This window comes from Diadema setosum, chromosome 2, assembly GCF_964275005.1.
Source record: "Diadema setosum chromosome 2, eeDiaSeto1, whole genome shotgun sequence".
Classification (NCBI taxonomy): domain Eukaryota; kingdom Metazoa; phylum Echinodermata; class Echinoidea; order Diadematoida; family Diadematidae; genus Diadema; species Diadema setosum.
The window spans coordinates 17,840,185-17,851,623 of record NC_092686.1 but is presented as its reverse complement, the minus strand read 5'-3'; the positions used below and the strand labels follow the sequence as shown (position 1 = coordinate 17,851,623).

At 37.1% G+C, this 11,439-nt stretch overlaps 1 protein-coding gene across 1 annotated transcript in view; it reads right to left on the bottom strand.

Moving 5' to 3' along the window:
* The window catches only part of LOC140246198 (mutS protein homolog 4-like), a 30,606-nt gene extending 21,597 nt beyond the window's left edge, over positions 1-9,009 (bottom strand). Inside the window, exons 1-11 of the mRNA XM_072325645.1 lie at positions 8,758-9,009; positions 7,290-7,515; positions 6,377-6,501; positions 5,601-5,686; positions 4,286-4,348; positions 3,667-3,790; positions 3,267-3,333; positions 1,381-1,502; positions 999-1,103; positions 530-568; positions 96-176 (exon numbers count right to left, since the gene is read on the bottom strand). Coding sequence (XP_072181746.1) covers positions 96-176; positions 530-568; positions 999-1,103; positions 1,381-1,502; positions 3,267-3,333; positions 3,667-3,790; positions 4,286-4,348; positions 5,601-5,686; positions 6,377-6,501; positions 7,290-7,515; positions 8,758-8,776 — 1,057 coding nt within the window. The 5' untranslated portion in view covers positions 8,777-9,009. The remainder of the gene's footprint in view (positions 1-95; positions 177-529; positions 569-998; positions 1,104-1,380; positions 1,503-3,266; positions 3,334-3,666; positions 3,791-4,285; positions 4,349-5,600; positions 5,687-6,376; positions 6,502-7,289; positions 7,516-8,757) is intronic.
* Between the last annotated feature and the right edge of the window lie 2,430 nt (positions 9,010-11,439).

Genomic DNA, 11,439 nt, shown 5'->3' with positions numbered 1-11,439 from the left:
ATCAATACCATTATGGGAAAATTCTTTGAACTTGATTATTCAATGTCATCTATTGAGCTGAATCAAGGCAACCTGGTCCAGAGGCCAATAATTACCCGACTGCAGATTATAGAACCGCTCTTCATTTTCTGTCAGCTCTGCGACCACATCAAGACGTAGCTTGATAGTTTCCTCATCTACAAAGAATAAATATCATATCATTTGCAGAATTCTTTCAGCTGCAGAAATATACAGGTCAGCAGATACTTTACAAGAAAAGAATAACACAAAGAAATATATGCTACCCAACTATTATGTTTGCAGTGTCTGTAGAAGTTTTTCATGATGAAAGTCATAGGAGTGTGATGGCTCTAGAGCCATGAAGAAAAGAAAAAGGGAAAATAGTTCTATTTGGTAGTATCTGGAGATCAATATTCTATTGTGGGTATGTATACTGATCCATCCAAACATGCATCATCTGTTGCACTCTGTCCAGGATTCTGCTCAGAAAATATTTCACAATAACAATTCAAAGCATGTGCAAACTTACCCAAAGGAGGCTGCAATATGTTGGCCCTCATAAGACGTGCTGTTCCATAAAAGCAAAATTAAAGAAAAAAAAAAAAAGAAGAAGAAGAAGAAAAAAAGCCAGAGGAAAAGGAACAGTCAGCAACACACTCTTTCTCAACAACTATATAGATGTACCAAGACATCATGTGGAACACTTTTAGGAACTTGATTCACAGGGATCAAGTAAAAAATTTTGCAAACTTATGTCAAGCATAATTAAAAATTGAGCTGTTACTTCAGTGGGTCTCACCACGACTACTAGCATACTAACAAGTGTAAACTGATAATCAACAACACTGTCCTTAACTGGTGGGAGAGGAATTGCTAGTATATCAGCATTCATTCACTTTATCAATATTTCTTTTGATTTTGCTGTAGTATGACAAATTCTGGTTTTTATTTTATACAGTTTAATATCTATAGTAGATTTCTAAAACCATCTGCCTTACCACCTCCCATGGTCTTTGTGTAGTTGAGAACACCAAATAATGTGTGGTCACTCTTTGGATCCTTCCTGTTCTGCACCAATTCAAGATTCCTTGCAGTCACAGCATCTTGGTGGAAAATATCATTTAAATAAAGACATAAATGCCATCCAAAGGGAAAATAAAAAAAGATTGGTTCCAGAATATGACGCATAAGTGTGACATAGCCAATATGTCAGTCCTGAATAACACAGAAATTTTTACATGATAGCATGCTCTCAATGGTGTGTACAAATCACAAGTCAATGAATATCATGTGTCAATACTCAGAGTCGAGTGTGTCATTTTCGTACTCCCACATACATTTTGCCAGAAATATAGTACTGATATTTGTGTGAAGTCTTACCAATAACTGTTGATTGCTCACTACCCCTGAAGACAACCTTTAGGGAGTTGGGCGCATACACAGTGTTCTGTATGAACTCTACATACTTCAGCAGAGCAGCACCTGCTGCTAGGCAGTAGTATCTGAAATAAACATAGATCAAAACAAGGAAAAGTAGAAATTACGCGGTGCGTAAAATATGTCCCCGCCGGAAGTAGCATTTAGTAGCAAAATGTACAATATAGGTAAAAAGATCAAGGTGAAAGAAGTCAAGGGTCAAAATTCTATGTAGAAGTTTTGAAGCCCTCACCTAGTGCCATCACATAAAGCAAACGGAATCGAAATCGGGTTAGAAATGACGAAGGAGTAGCATTTTGTAGCGAATGTACAATATAGGTAAAAAAATCAAGGTCAAAGGTCAAAGAAGTCAAAGGTCAAAATTCTGTGTAGAAGTTTTGAAGCCCTCACCTAGTGCCATCACATAAAGCAAACGGAATCGAAATCGGGTTAGAAATGGCGAAGGAGTAGCATTTGGTAGCAAAATGTACAATACAGGTCAAAAATCAAGGTCAAAGGTCAAAGAAGTCAAAGGTCAAAATTCTGTGTAGAAGTTTTGAAGCCCTCACCTAGTGCCATCACTTAAAGCAAACGGAATCGAAATTGGGTTACAAATGGCGAAGGAGTAGCATTTGGTAGCAAAAAAGTACAATATAGGTAAAAATTCAAGGTCAAAGGTCAAAGAAGTCAAAGGTCAAAATTCCGTGTAGAAGTTTTGAAGCCCTCACCTAGTGCCATCACATGAAGCAAACGGAATTGAAATCGGGTTACAAATGGCGAAGGAGTAGCATTTTGTAGCAAAAAAGTACAATATAGGTCAAAAATCAAGGTCAAAGGTCAAAGAAGTCAAAGGTCAAAATTCTGTGTAGAAGTTTTGAAGCCCTCACCTAGTGCCATCATATAAAGCAAACGGAATCGAAATCGGGTTACAAATGGCGAAGGAGTAGCATTTTGCAGCAAAATGTACAATATAGGTCAAAGGTCAAGGTCAAAGGTCACAACTGAAATTCTGTATAGAAGTTTCAAAGCTCCTATGTAGTGCTATCATATAAAGCAAACAGAATCAAAATCGGGTTAGAAATGGCGAAGGAGTAGCATTTTGAACATTTTGATCACACACGGACGCACGGACACACGGACACACGGACGCACGGACGGACACACGGACACACGGACGCACGGACGGACACACGGACACACACACGTACGGAGCCCGTTTCATAGTCCCCTGCTCGAACTCGTTCGGCGGGGACAATAAACCAGCCAGATACCTTAAGAGATACACATAAATTTCAAAATTTTATAACATTAACGTCATACCGTTGGTCTATTAAATGTCTTCAAGATTAGCTAACACTTGTATACCATGTTGATGAACTTAGAAGCCGCATATTGCAAGACTTAAACATTTATAGACTCCTGAGGGACACACAGAAACAAGTCGTTGCGTCACAAAGTCATTTTATTTGTGTGTGTGGGGGTGTGTGTGCCAGTGTGTGTGTATTTAGCCAGAAAAGCACTGTTCTTGAAGCTAGTTTCCTCCAATAAGCTTAGGAACCTGTGGTATTTCTTCTTCTACTTCTTCTTCTTTTAAATCCGATTGCATTAACACAAAATTAAAAGATTGATGACAACTTTTAAGCTGCTTCCCCTACAAATCATCTGCTTTAGCACACAAAAATTCCATGAAGCTGCATCCAACGTCTTCCACAGACTTTGATACACATCCAATATTCTGCTATTGTTACGAATCAGTGAATCATCTGCCTGAGCATGCTGCATGATTGTAATATGAAGAGAATGCAACTCCCCAAACAGAAGGGTCGCTTCATTTAAAAGTCAGGACTTACTTTGATGTTATCTCCATTTCAACTGCCCCAAACTCAGCAACACATAACTGTTTGACCATTGCAAGTCCTAGAAACAAAAACACAGATAAATGTAAAACTCAATGTTGAAACACTTGGCTCACTAGTTTTGCAAGTAGATGGCAGCAGACTCATATTCTGCAAGCAGTATTAGCTGATATCATATTGCAACTAATTAGTAAGAGCACATACATCTCTTTGTGATTTTTTAACATATGTGGATTATGGGCTAAATATATTTGCTTAATAGGTTGCCACGGAGCATTGTGATCAGTCAGATGCCTGAAATGCTTATGCCTCTTTTTCTTTGTTGCTGAAAAGCAACAACAATACAAATAAATAGCAAATTGCTGTTCTACCCAGCTAAATTAATGCCCTGTACCTTTTGTTTCATTGAAGTACTTCCTCTGCACAGTTGTGACTTCAAGATTTTGGAAGTTATCAGTCACAAGTTTGAACAGTTTTGTCATTGCTCCTCCCTCACATGCTGTATGGGGCATGATGATCTGGGCATAAGGAAAAAAAGGTTTAAAAAAAAAAAAAAAAAAAAAAAACTTGCATGGAAAATAAGTGAGATAGAAAATATATAGCAGTTAGCTACTGACCAGATGTTTAGATTGCATGAATGTTAGTACTTTAGTAAGTGCTACGTACACACTTGCTGGCTTGCAAGGACCAAAAACGAACAAATCACTGATAACATGTCACTGATAGGTAAATATGATTGTGAATAATGAATAAATGTTCAACTTAGTTACATCTTGTATCAGATGCATCATCAACACATAGTTCCTTTCAGTTATACATGATTTTTGCTTTGAATGATAAAGGTCGTGGACTAAAGTTACAAGTATCATACCAATGCCAGTGTGTTTAGCTCTTCACTACAATGGACTTGATTAACAGTTGCTACTATATATGCATAGGTGCCCCGCACAGCAATAGATCAAGCAATTGCATAATGGAAATTTGATGCACAGAAACGGACAGTAAGTCCTTACCTCAACAGGTTGCAGGACTTGCAGCTTTGTTGTCACTTTCACATACGTTTGGCTGTCGGAAAACTAAGGGATGTTGAAATCGAATATATTTTTGATATCATTGACAAGGAAGTCAGTTTCCTACCATTACTTCATGATAATCATGTCAAACTTTATCGTCAATAAAGTTAGAAGTACAGCTGATGATCAAACTCGGCAGCCCTAACTACATTCCATTCAAATCAATTCAAAATTTATTTCATTGTTCGACAAAACACAAATCAACAATTTATGTGAATGAGGTGATGATACAATATACTCAATTGGCAATTATTACTTTTTTAAACAAATATGCTTACCATAACAAGGTAAGGTAAGTATGAAAAGCAAAAATGTAGGGACCCACTACAAAGCAGCACTGGTGATGTGTGAATCCCTCCAAAAAAAAAAAAAATATATATATATATATCCAAATAAATGAATGAGGAATAAACTTACATGGCATGGGACAATATAATATCATGCAACATTAAACAGTGATAGGACAATAGAAAGACAAGAGAAAGAAATAGAGGACAGCATTTTAGCCAATGCCTACAGAGGAAAATGGGAACTAAAGGAGAAGGATGGGACAGAAATCTGAAACATGTAGTGCTATAACTTCTTGAAGTGGATTAATGTATTTGTGATACGCATATATGTGATGCATCATCGCAAAAGCCATACAATGTCAAGAAAATAATTTTTTGGTTTTTGGCAAATCTTAATTCCTTATGTGCTAAGCTTTAAATCGATATACAATTTGCCTTACTTCATTACTCAGCAAATACCTTTAACAAAAAATAAAAGTTAGAAAACTGAAGAGGTTATATTTTGCCAAAGTCAGCTCTACACACATTTTTTGTTCTTTTATGATATCCCATTTTATACAGATAACATGATGATGCACCATATATGCAATGAGAGCTGTACAAGTACATGCAATTTACAATTCACCAAAACAGAAATTTTCAGAAATGCAACACTGCCCTCATTTAGCTTTACTGCCATCATTTCTCTGATTGTTCATGCATATGTCCATATCTACTGAAGATAGCATTTGAAAAAAGAATAAACAGTGTGAACAGGGGGAAAGGGGGGGGGGGATTGATTAACATTTCTTGAGGTTACCCTATTAGGTGGTGTCTAGCTGTTGGTAAATGTTAGTGAACAGACAGAACACACTTGCAGAAATTAGCTATTTTTTGCAGCAATTACAATCAAGTACAAAGTAAGTGTTGATGTAAGTACATGCAATCTTCTATAAAAACAGAATGAATTAGTGTTGATAACGTACCTGAGACAAGATTAGCATAGGTTGTTTGAGATCAATGCTGGCCATACCAATTTCACCCTGTGCTATACCCCTCCCTTCAACAATAGCTGGAGGAATTTGAATAAAACACAAAGCAACACATTAATCATATTGAGGGTTCAAGTTCAATTTGTTTTGCAATGTTCACATTGCAAGTAACAAGTGACAAGCACCACAGTTTTGTTTTTGTGGTTTTTTTTTTTTTTTACAATATCAGATTAAGATATTCAATGAATCTCTACATTCCAACTGTACTTCTTGTCATCACTATCATTACCTTATCTGATAATGTAGAATTATTTTTTGCATAATGGATGCACCAGAATAGGGTGTCTGGGTTAAAGAAAAAAAAAAAAAAAAACGATAAAGAAAACTGTGATTTATGATTCTTCAATTGTCGAAGATGACTTTTTTGTTCTCCCAGTGGTATTTCAAAGGACACTGACATCCATTAAAATCATCCTTCAACACATTGTAAACAGGTAACATGCATCAAAGAACATTCTTTTCACATTTCAACATTTTCTTTTCCTCTTTTTCTTCTACTCTCTGATGGGCCCACATCTTTCTAAAGATTACTGTAGGCAATGAATTTTGTACTAAAATTCAAGTGTGCATCTATTCTGGTAGTCATATTCACTTTTGTCAGACTCTCAGACCACCAATGTAATTCCTAATCAAGGATAAAACAATCATAATACAGCTGCATGTTGAGATTTTAAAGCACTTGTATACAAAATATGTGAAGCAGTAGTTACCAACAAGGACGGAGGACTGTGGTACCACTCCCATGCTGGTGCTAGTGCTGCCTAGAGTGGTCACTCTGGACCCAGGTGTTCTCTGACGAGTACTGCCAGACATCATAGGGGTGTAGCTCAAGGTCCTTTTTTTAAAAGCACAATACCCTTCCAAGTATTGCATCAAACTTGTTTCATGGATTACATGTGTTGAGAACAAATGCTTGGCCCAAAAACATTGGAACAATGTTGATAGACAAACAAACAACTGTGATACCACATCACAGAATTATAGAAAGATCGATTACTATAGCAATACTAAGCTATCAAAATGATGCCAGAAAAAAATGGATACTTTGACCCATTATGGATGGTTTTTATTCTCATCATTTGTATTCATGCTATGATTAAGTTGCATCTATTTTCCTCATACTACCCTAGCCTAAAATAAAGTTACAAGTCCTCAGGTAGGCCCTACATGATAATTCCACACATAATACTTTCCTCTAGCCATTTGGAAGATAAAACCTTCTTTTTTTTCTTACAGTTATTAAGTACCGGTATTGCTGTAACAAGAATAATTTTCCTGGTATTACATCACAATTTGCTATGCATTCTTTTGTAGCAATTTTGTTCAATAAAACTTAAAAGTGCCCAGGATACCATTTGAAATGTTATTTATCAGCTAAAGTTACTAATCAAATTTGAGTCAGAGAATTATTCCCTATTCTAATGCACTGAACTGTCTCACATTATCTCTCGCTTCAACATTTGCGATCCATACTGAGTTTGTTTGATTTGGTGTTGTGTATTTTTTTTAGTACATCTGATTTGGTTCCTGTAAGAGAGGCACCAATTCTGATCTTTGACTCTTGACCCAACTCCAGAATGTCCTCAATTAAAAGATGAATTACACTACTGAATTTAAATCTACCTTGATGCACTGTTCATTCTAGAATGCCTCCAACATGAACCTGATGATGTTTCTCCCAAAAGAGACGACGCAGAAGTGCCAGATGTTCTTCCAAGCCCTCCAGATGTACTGACTGTTGTGTTTCTTGTAACCGAAGTGGACGGTCCCACAGTGCTCCAGCCAGAGCCTTGCCCACTCCATGATCTGGGCAATGGAGTCTTTATTCCAGTACCATATATATCAAAATCTGCAGGGAATAAAGTTTGTTTTTTTTTTTAATTTGTATTTAGTGCAATACTACCTGTATCAGACACATAGTCATTTTTAGACTCTAGTCTTAGTCTTTCTTATTGAACGAGCACTTTCAACCGTCATGATACTTGCATGCAGAAAATTTAGGCTAGCTAGCTACCCGGTGCATAAGCATGATATTGATTATGGGTACTGTATTTTGAAGACACTATCTCAGTATCTGTAACTTTTGGGTTCTTCTGCGATACCAAGTAAGTAGCATTTAGATCCTACATGTTTCTAGAATTGATACTGTTGAATGTTAGTGCTGGATACCTTGTAGCAGCAGCAGTGTCTTAAATAAAATTTGAATTTAGCCACATCATCTATTGATCTAACTCTACTGTCAGATCTAGTAGAATCTATGGTACCGTACTCAGACAACATTCCTAAAGACCTAGTCCTAGATTCTACTGTGTTGTTAGGCTATAGACTCTAGCTAGTACAAGACCTAACGGGTTAGATCTACAGATGGATGTTTACTGAATGCATACTTTAAGTTAAAGCCTCTAGAGCTCACTTCTGTGTTTTGGGTCTAACGTTAGTTTAGATTCTGTCAATGTTTAATTCCTTCTTTTTTTGGTTAAGTCTGCCTCTTGAACCCTTTGTAGATTCTTGCCAACTTTAGATAGGTGTGTGTGTGAACCATAGTGGTTGAAGTGCATGGTGTAAGCTATAATAACGATAGATGAAATAGGCCAAAGTATAATTGTGTAGATCTACGCGGAGTGCCCCGGGGTTTGGTTAACTGCTAACGTTACAGAGTGAAAGTAAAAGAGTCCATGAATGACTGATCCACTACCTCTACTCAGTACTCTTATTCTAAAATATTAAAACCAACAGTTAGAACATAGATTCTAATTGCCTTAGACAATTTAGATCTACTTTGACCTTGTTCCAGACCAGCTAGAATCTAACGTTAGAAGATTACTGTTAAAAAGATGTAAGAATTCTATTCACTCTTTATGACTCTCTTGACACCACTATTTTAGAACCACTAAATGTAACAGTTAGAAACATACTGACTATGATTGCAACTTTGTATTGGAGCACGTATGAATATGATGTAACCCGTAATGCTAACACTCGAGCGTAGACCCTGTTCTAGTGAGAGTCTAACTGTATTTAACGTTAGAGTGGCTCTAACTGGTTAGACGTTCTCATCTTATCGTGCCATCATCGACGATCCGATCCTTACTGTACTTCGAATTCTTCATGGTCGTCCTGATTCTCTCTCCTCCGTCTGTTCTAATTATTCGTTGTCGGGCAATCCTTTGTAGGAACTATTGTCTATTAACAGTCAACACGTTACACGTCTCGATCTATACTGTCACATTGTGACTTCAGTGTCAGCTGTTCGTGGTAGTGGTGGTCTGGGCGGAGAGCTAATATAAAGATGTGTCTAAAGGCGTAAAATACGATCCATCCTTCCACGTATGCTTAGGCGCGGTACACCGGTTATTGTTATCGTCCGGTGGTGCGGTAACCCCTACCGACGTCGATCTGGCACCCGTACCCTCGCTTTCACAATCCTCATGTCCACAGGCACGCCTCGCATACACTTTAGGCGCAAGAAAGAGTGCGCCGTCCGATGGCTAGTGATTGTGATGTAACAATGCACATCTGAACATGACAACGGCCTCGCGCTTCGGAGACAACGCCCGCAAACAGATCGAGAAGTTTCGCGAGAAGTTTCGCGGGAAGTTTGAGGTCACACTGGCAAAACTTCGAGATCTTAAAGATCGCGATCTTAAACTTCGCGATCTTTTCCCAGTCTGACCGCGCCTATTGACGTTTTATAGTAAAGTACAAATGTGTACAGTAGTACTGATAATTTACCTGTATCTTTTTTTTTTTTTACAATGTTATTTCTGTTAAGATCGCATTGTGGTACTGATTTTCTCACATCTGTGTATACGAATGTTTCATTGTACTTCCAATTATTTTGTTTGTTGTAAATGAAATAAATCAACTTGAACTTGTACTGTACACCGCTTGTTACGCTAGGATAGCATCATCTCTATCTTGTTAGCTCTCGGCGTCGCCTAACTGCGACAGCCGCCGCATGACGTGTGGCGTCGCGAAGGTTTTATAGTCAAGAAGCGCTATCTTGGTTCCGAGGCGTATTTTGCTCCAAAACGGAATCCGCCGGCAGATCGCCAGATATCGACACTGCCCAGAACAAGATAGAATGCTCGAACAACTACTCACATCACCTTCAATACATTAGAGTTCATTACTCCGAAAGTTCGTTAATCTGAAAATTAAATAAGGTTCAGTATTCCAAAGGTTCATTAATCCGGAAACTACATGTGGTCGGTATTTCCGAAGGTTAAATTCGTCTGCATGCATATTTTTTTTTTTTTTCATGTATTCATTTTCGGATTAGCAAACCTTGTTGCATTTTCGCACTATATCGAACCTTCGGAATAACGAACCGTATTTCATTGGACTAACCAACCGCATTTTCGGTTAACGGCCCTATTTCGTTTTCGGATTAATGAACGTCTACACGTGTATACGGAATTTGTGTATTTCGGAACAGCGAATTTTGCATTCTAGCTCATACTTGAGCGAGGGTCAAGCAACATTCTGAAGATGGTCAAGGAATTTGATTTTATGTCACTAATTGTAGACATTTTTCATGGTATTGCGGTGGTGGCATAAGAAGTACATAATTCACAAAAGTGTACATCTCAACAGAATAGTTACATCAGCAACCCCAAAATATTAGAAACAACCCTAGGCCCTCCATGACAGCGTTTAATTCGTTCCGTATAGCTTAAAGGGATGGTACAGTTTCTGTTAAGATTGAGCCTCGGGTTTCCAGCATTTTTTTTATTACAAATTTATTTTTAAAGATAATGACAAACCTTTTATGAAATTAAAAAAAAAAGAAGAGAATATAATTTTAAGAGGAATTCAAAGTGTATATTTGATGAAAATTGATACTTAGATGACTGAGATATCCAAAACAAAGCAACTCTTTAATGAAAAGTGAGATCCTCCTTTTAATAGCATCGCTTTGTTTCACTTTGTTTTTTGGATTTCTCGGCCACTGCAAAACCGATTCTCATCATGTATACTTTGAATGTGTCTTAGAATAATCAATGTTCTTTGACATTTCATAAGCTGCTTTTTAAGTATCTCGCAAAAAGTTAAAATTTGCAAGCAAAGGAAAAGCACTGTTTAGGCAGGATGCAGTCCGTTTATTGTCCCTCCACCTGTGGTCGTTAGCATAAAATAACTATAATTGAGCTAATGACTCGGTGCTTTCAGTGTTGCTGTTGTTGTTGTTTTTTTTTCAATTATAGTTTTCGTATAATCACGCGATATAAGTGAACGTGATAATGTCTTTTCTCAAAAGACGGAGGCTCTTTTCTTCTTCGCATGTATCTAACTATAAGGTATACTTTCGAATAACTCCAAACATAACTCCATATCGCCAAAACACACACATACACACACGCATACATAATCACACACACTCACACGCGCAAACAAACACAAACACTATATATAATTTATGTATTTTAATGTATCAATGATTTGTGTAATCGCAAATATATGAATGGTTTTATGTTAAATAAACTTCAAATTTAAACCTTCAAACTTCAGTACGTTTTTCCTTGTCATTGCGAGTGAGTTCAAGATTTTGATTTGATTTGTATACATGTATGCCTACTCTATTCGTATAATTCTTCAAATTGATGCTTAGATTGACAAACCATTACCTATGTTGAAATCCGACCCCCGCCCTCACCCCACAAAAAAAAAAAAAAATGCATTCAATGTCAGTACATACACTTGTACTTCAAATACAACGGAAATGATAAACACATGTAAGAAATATGAAATATTATGCAACAATGGTTTATTT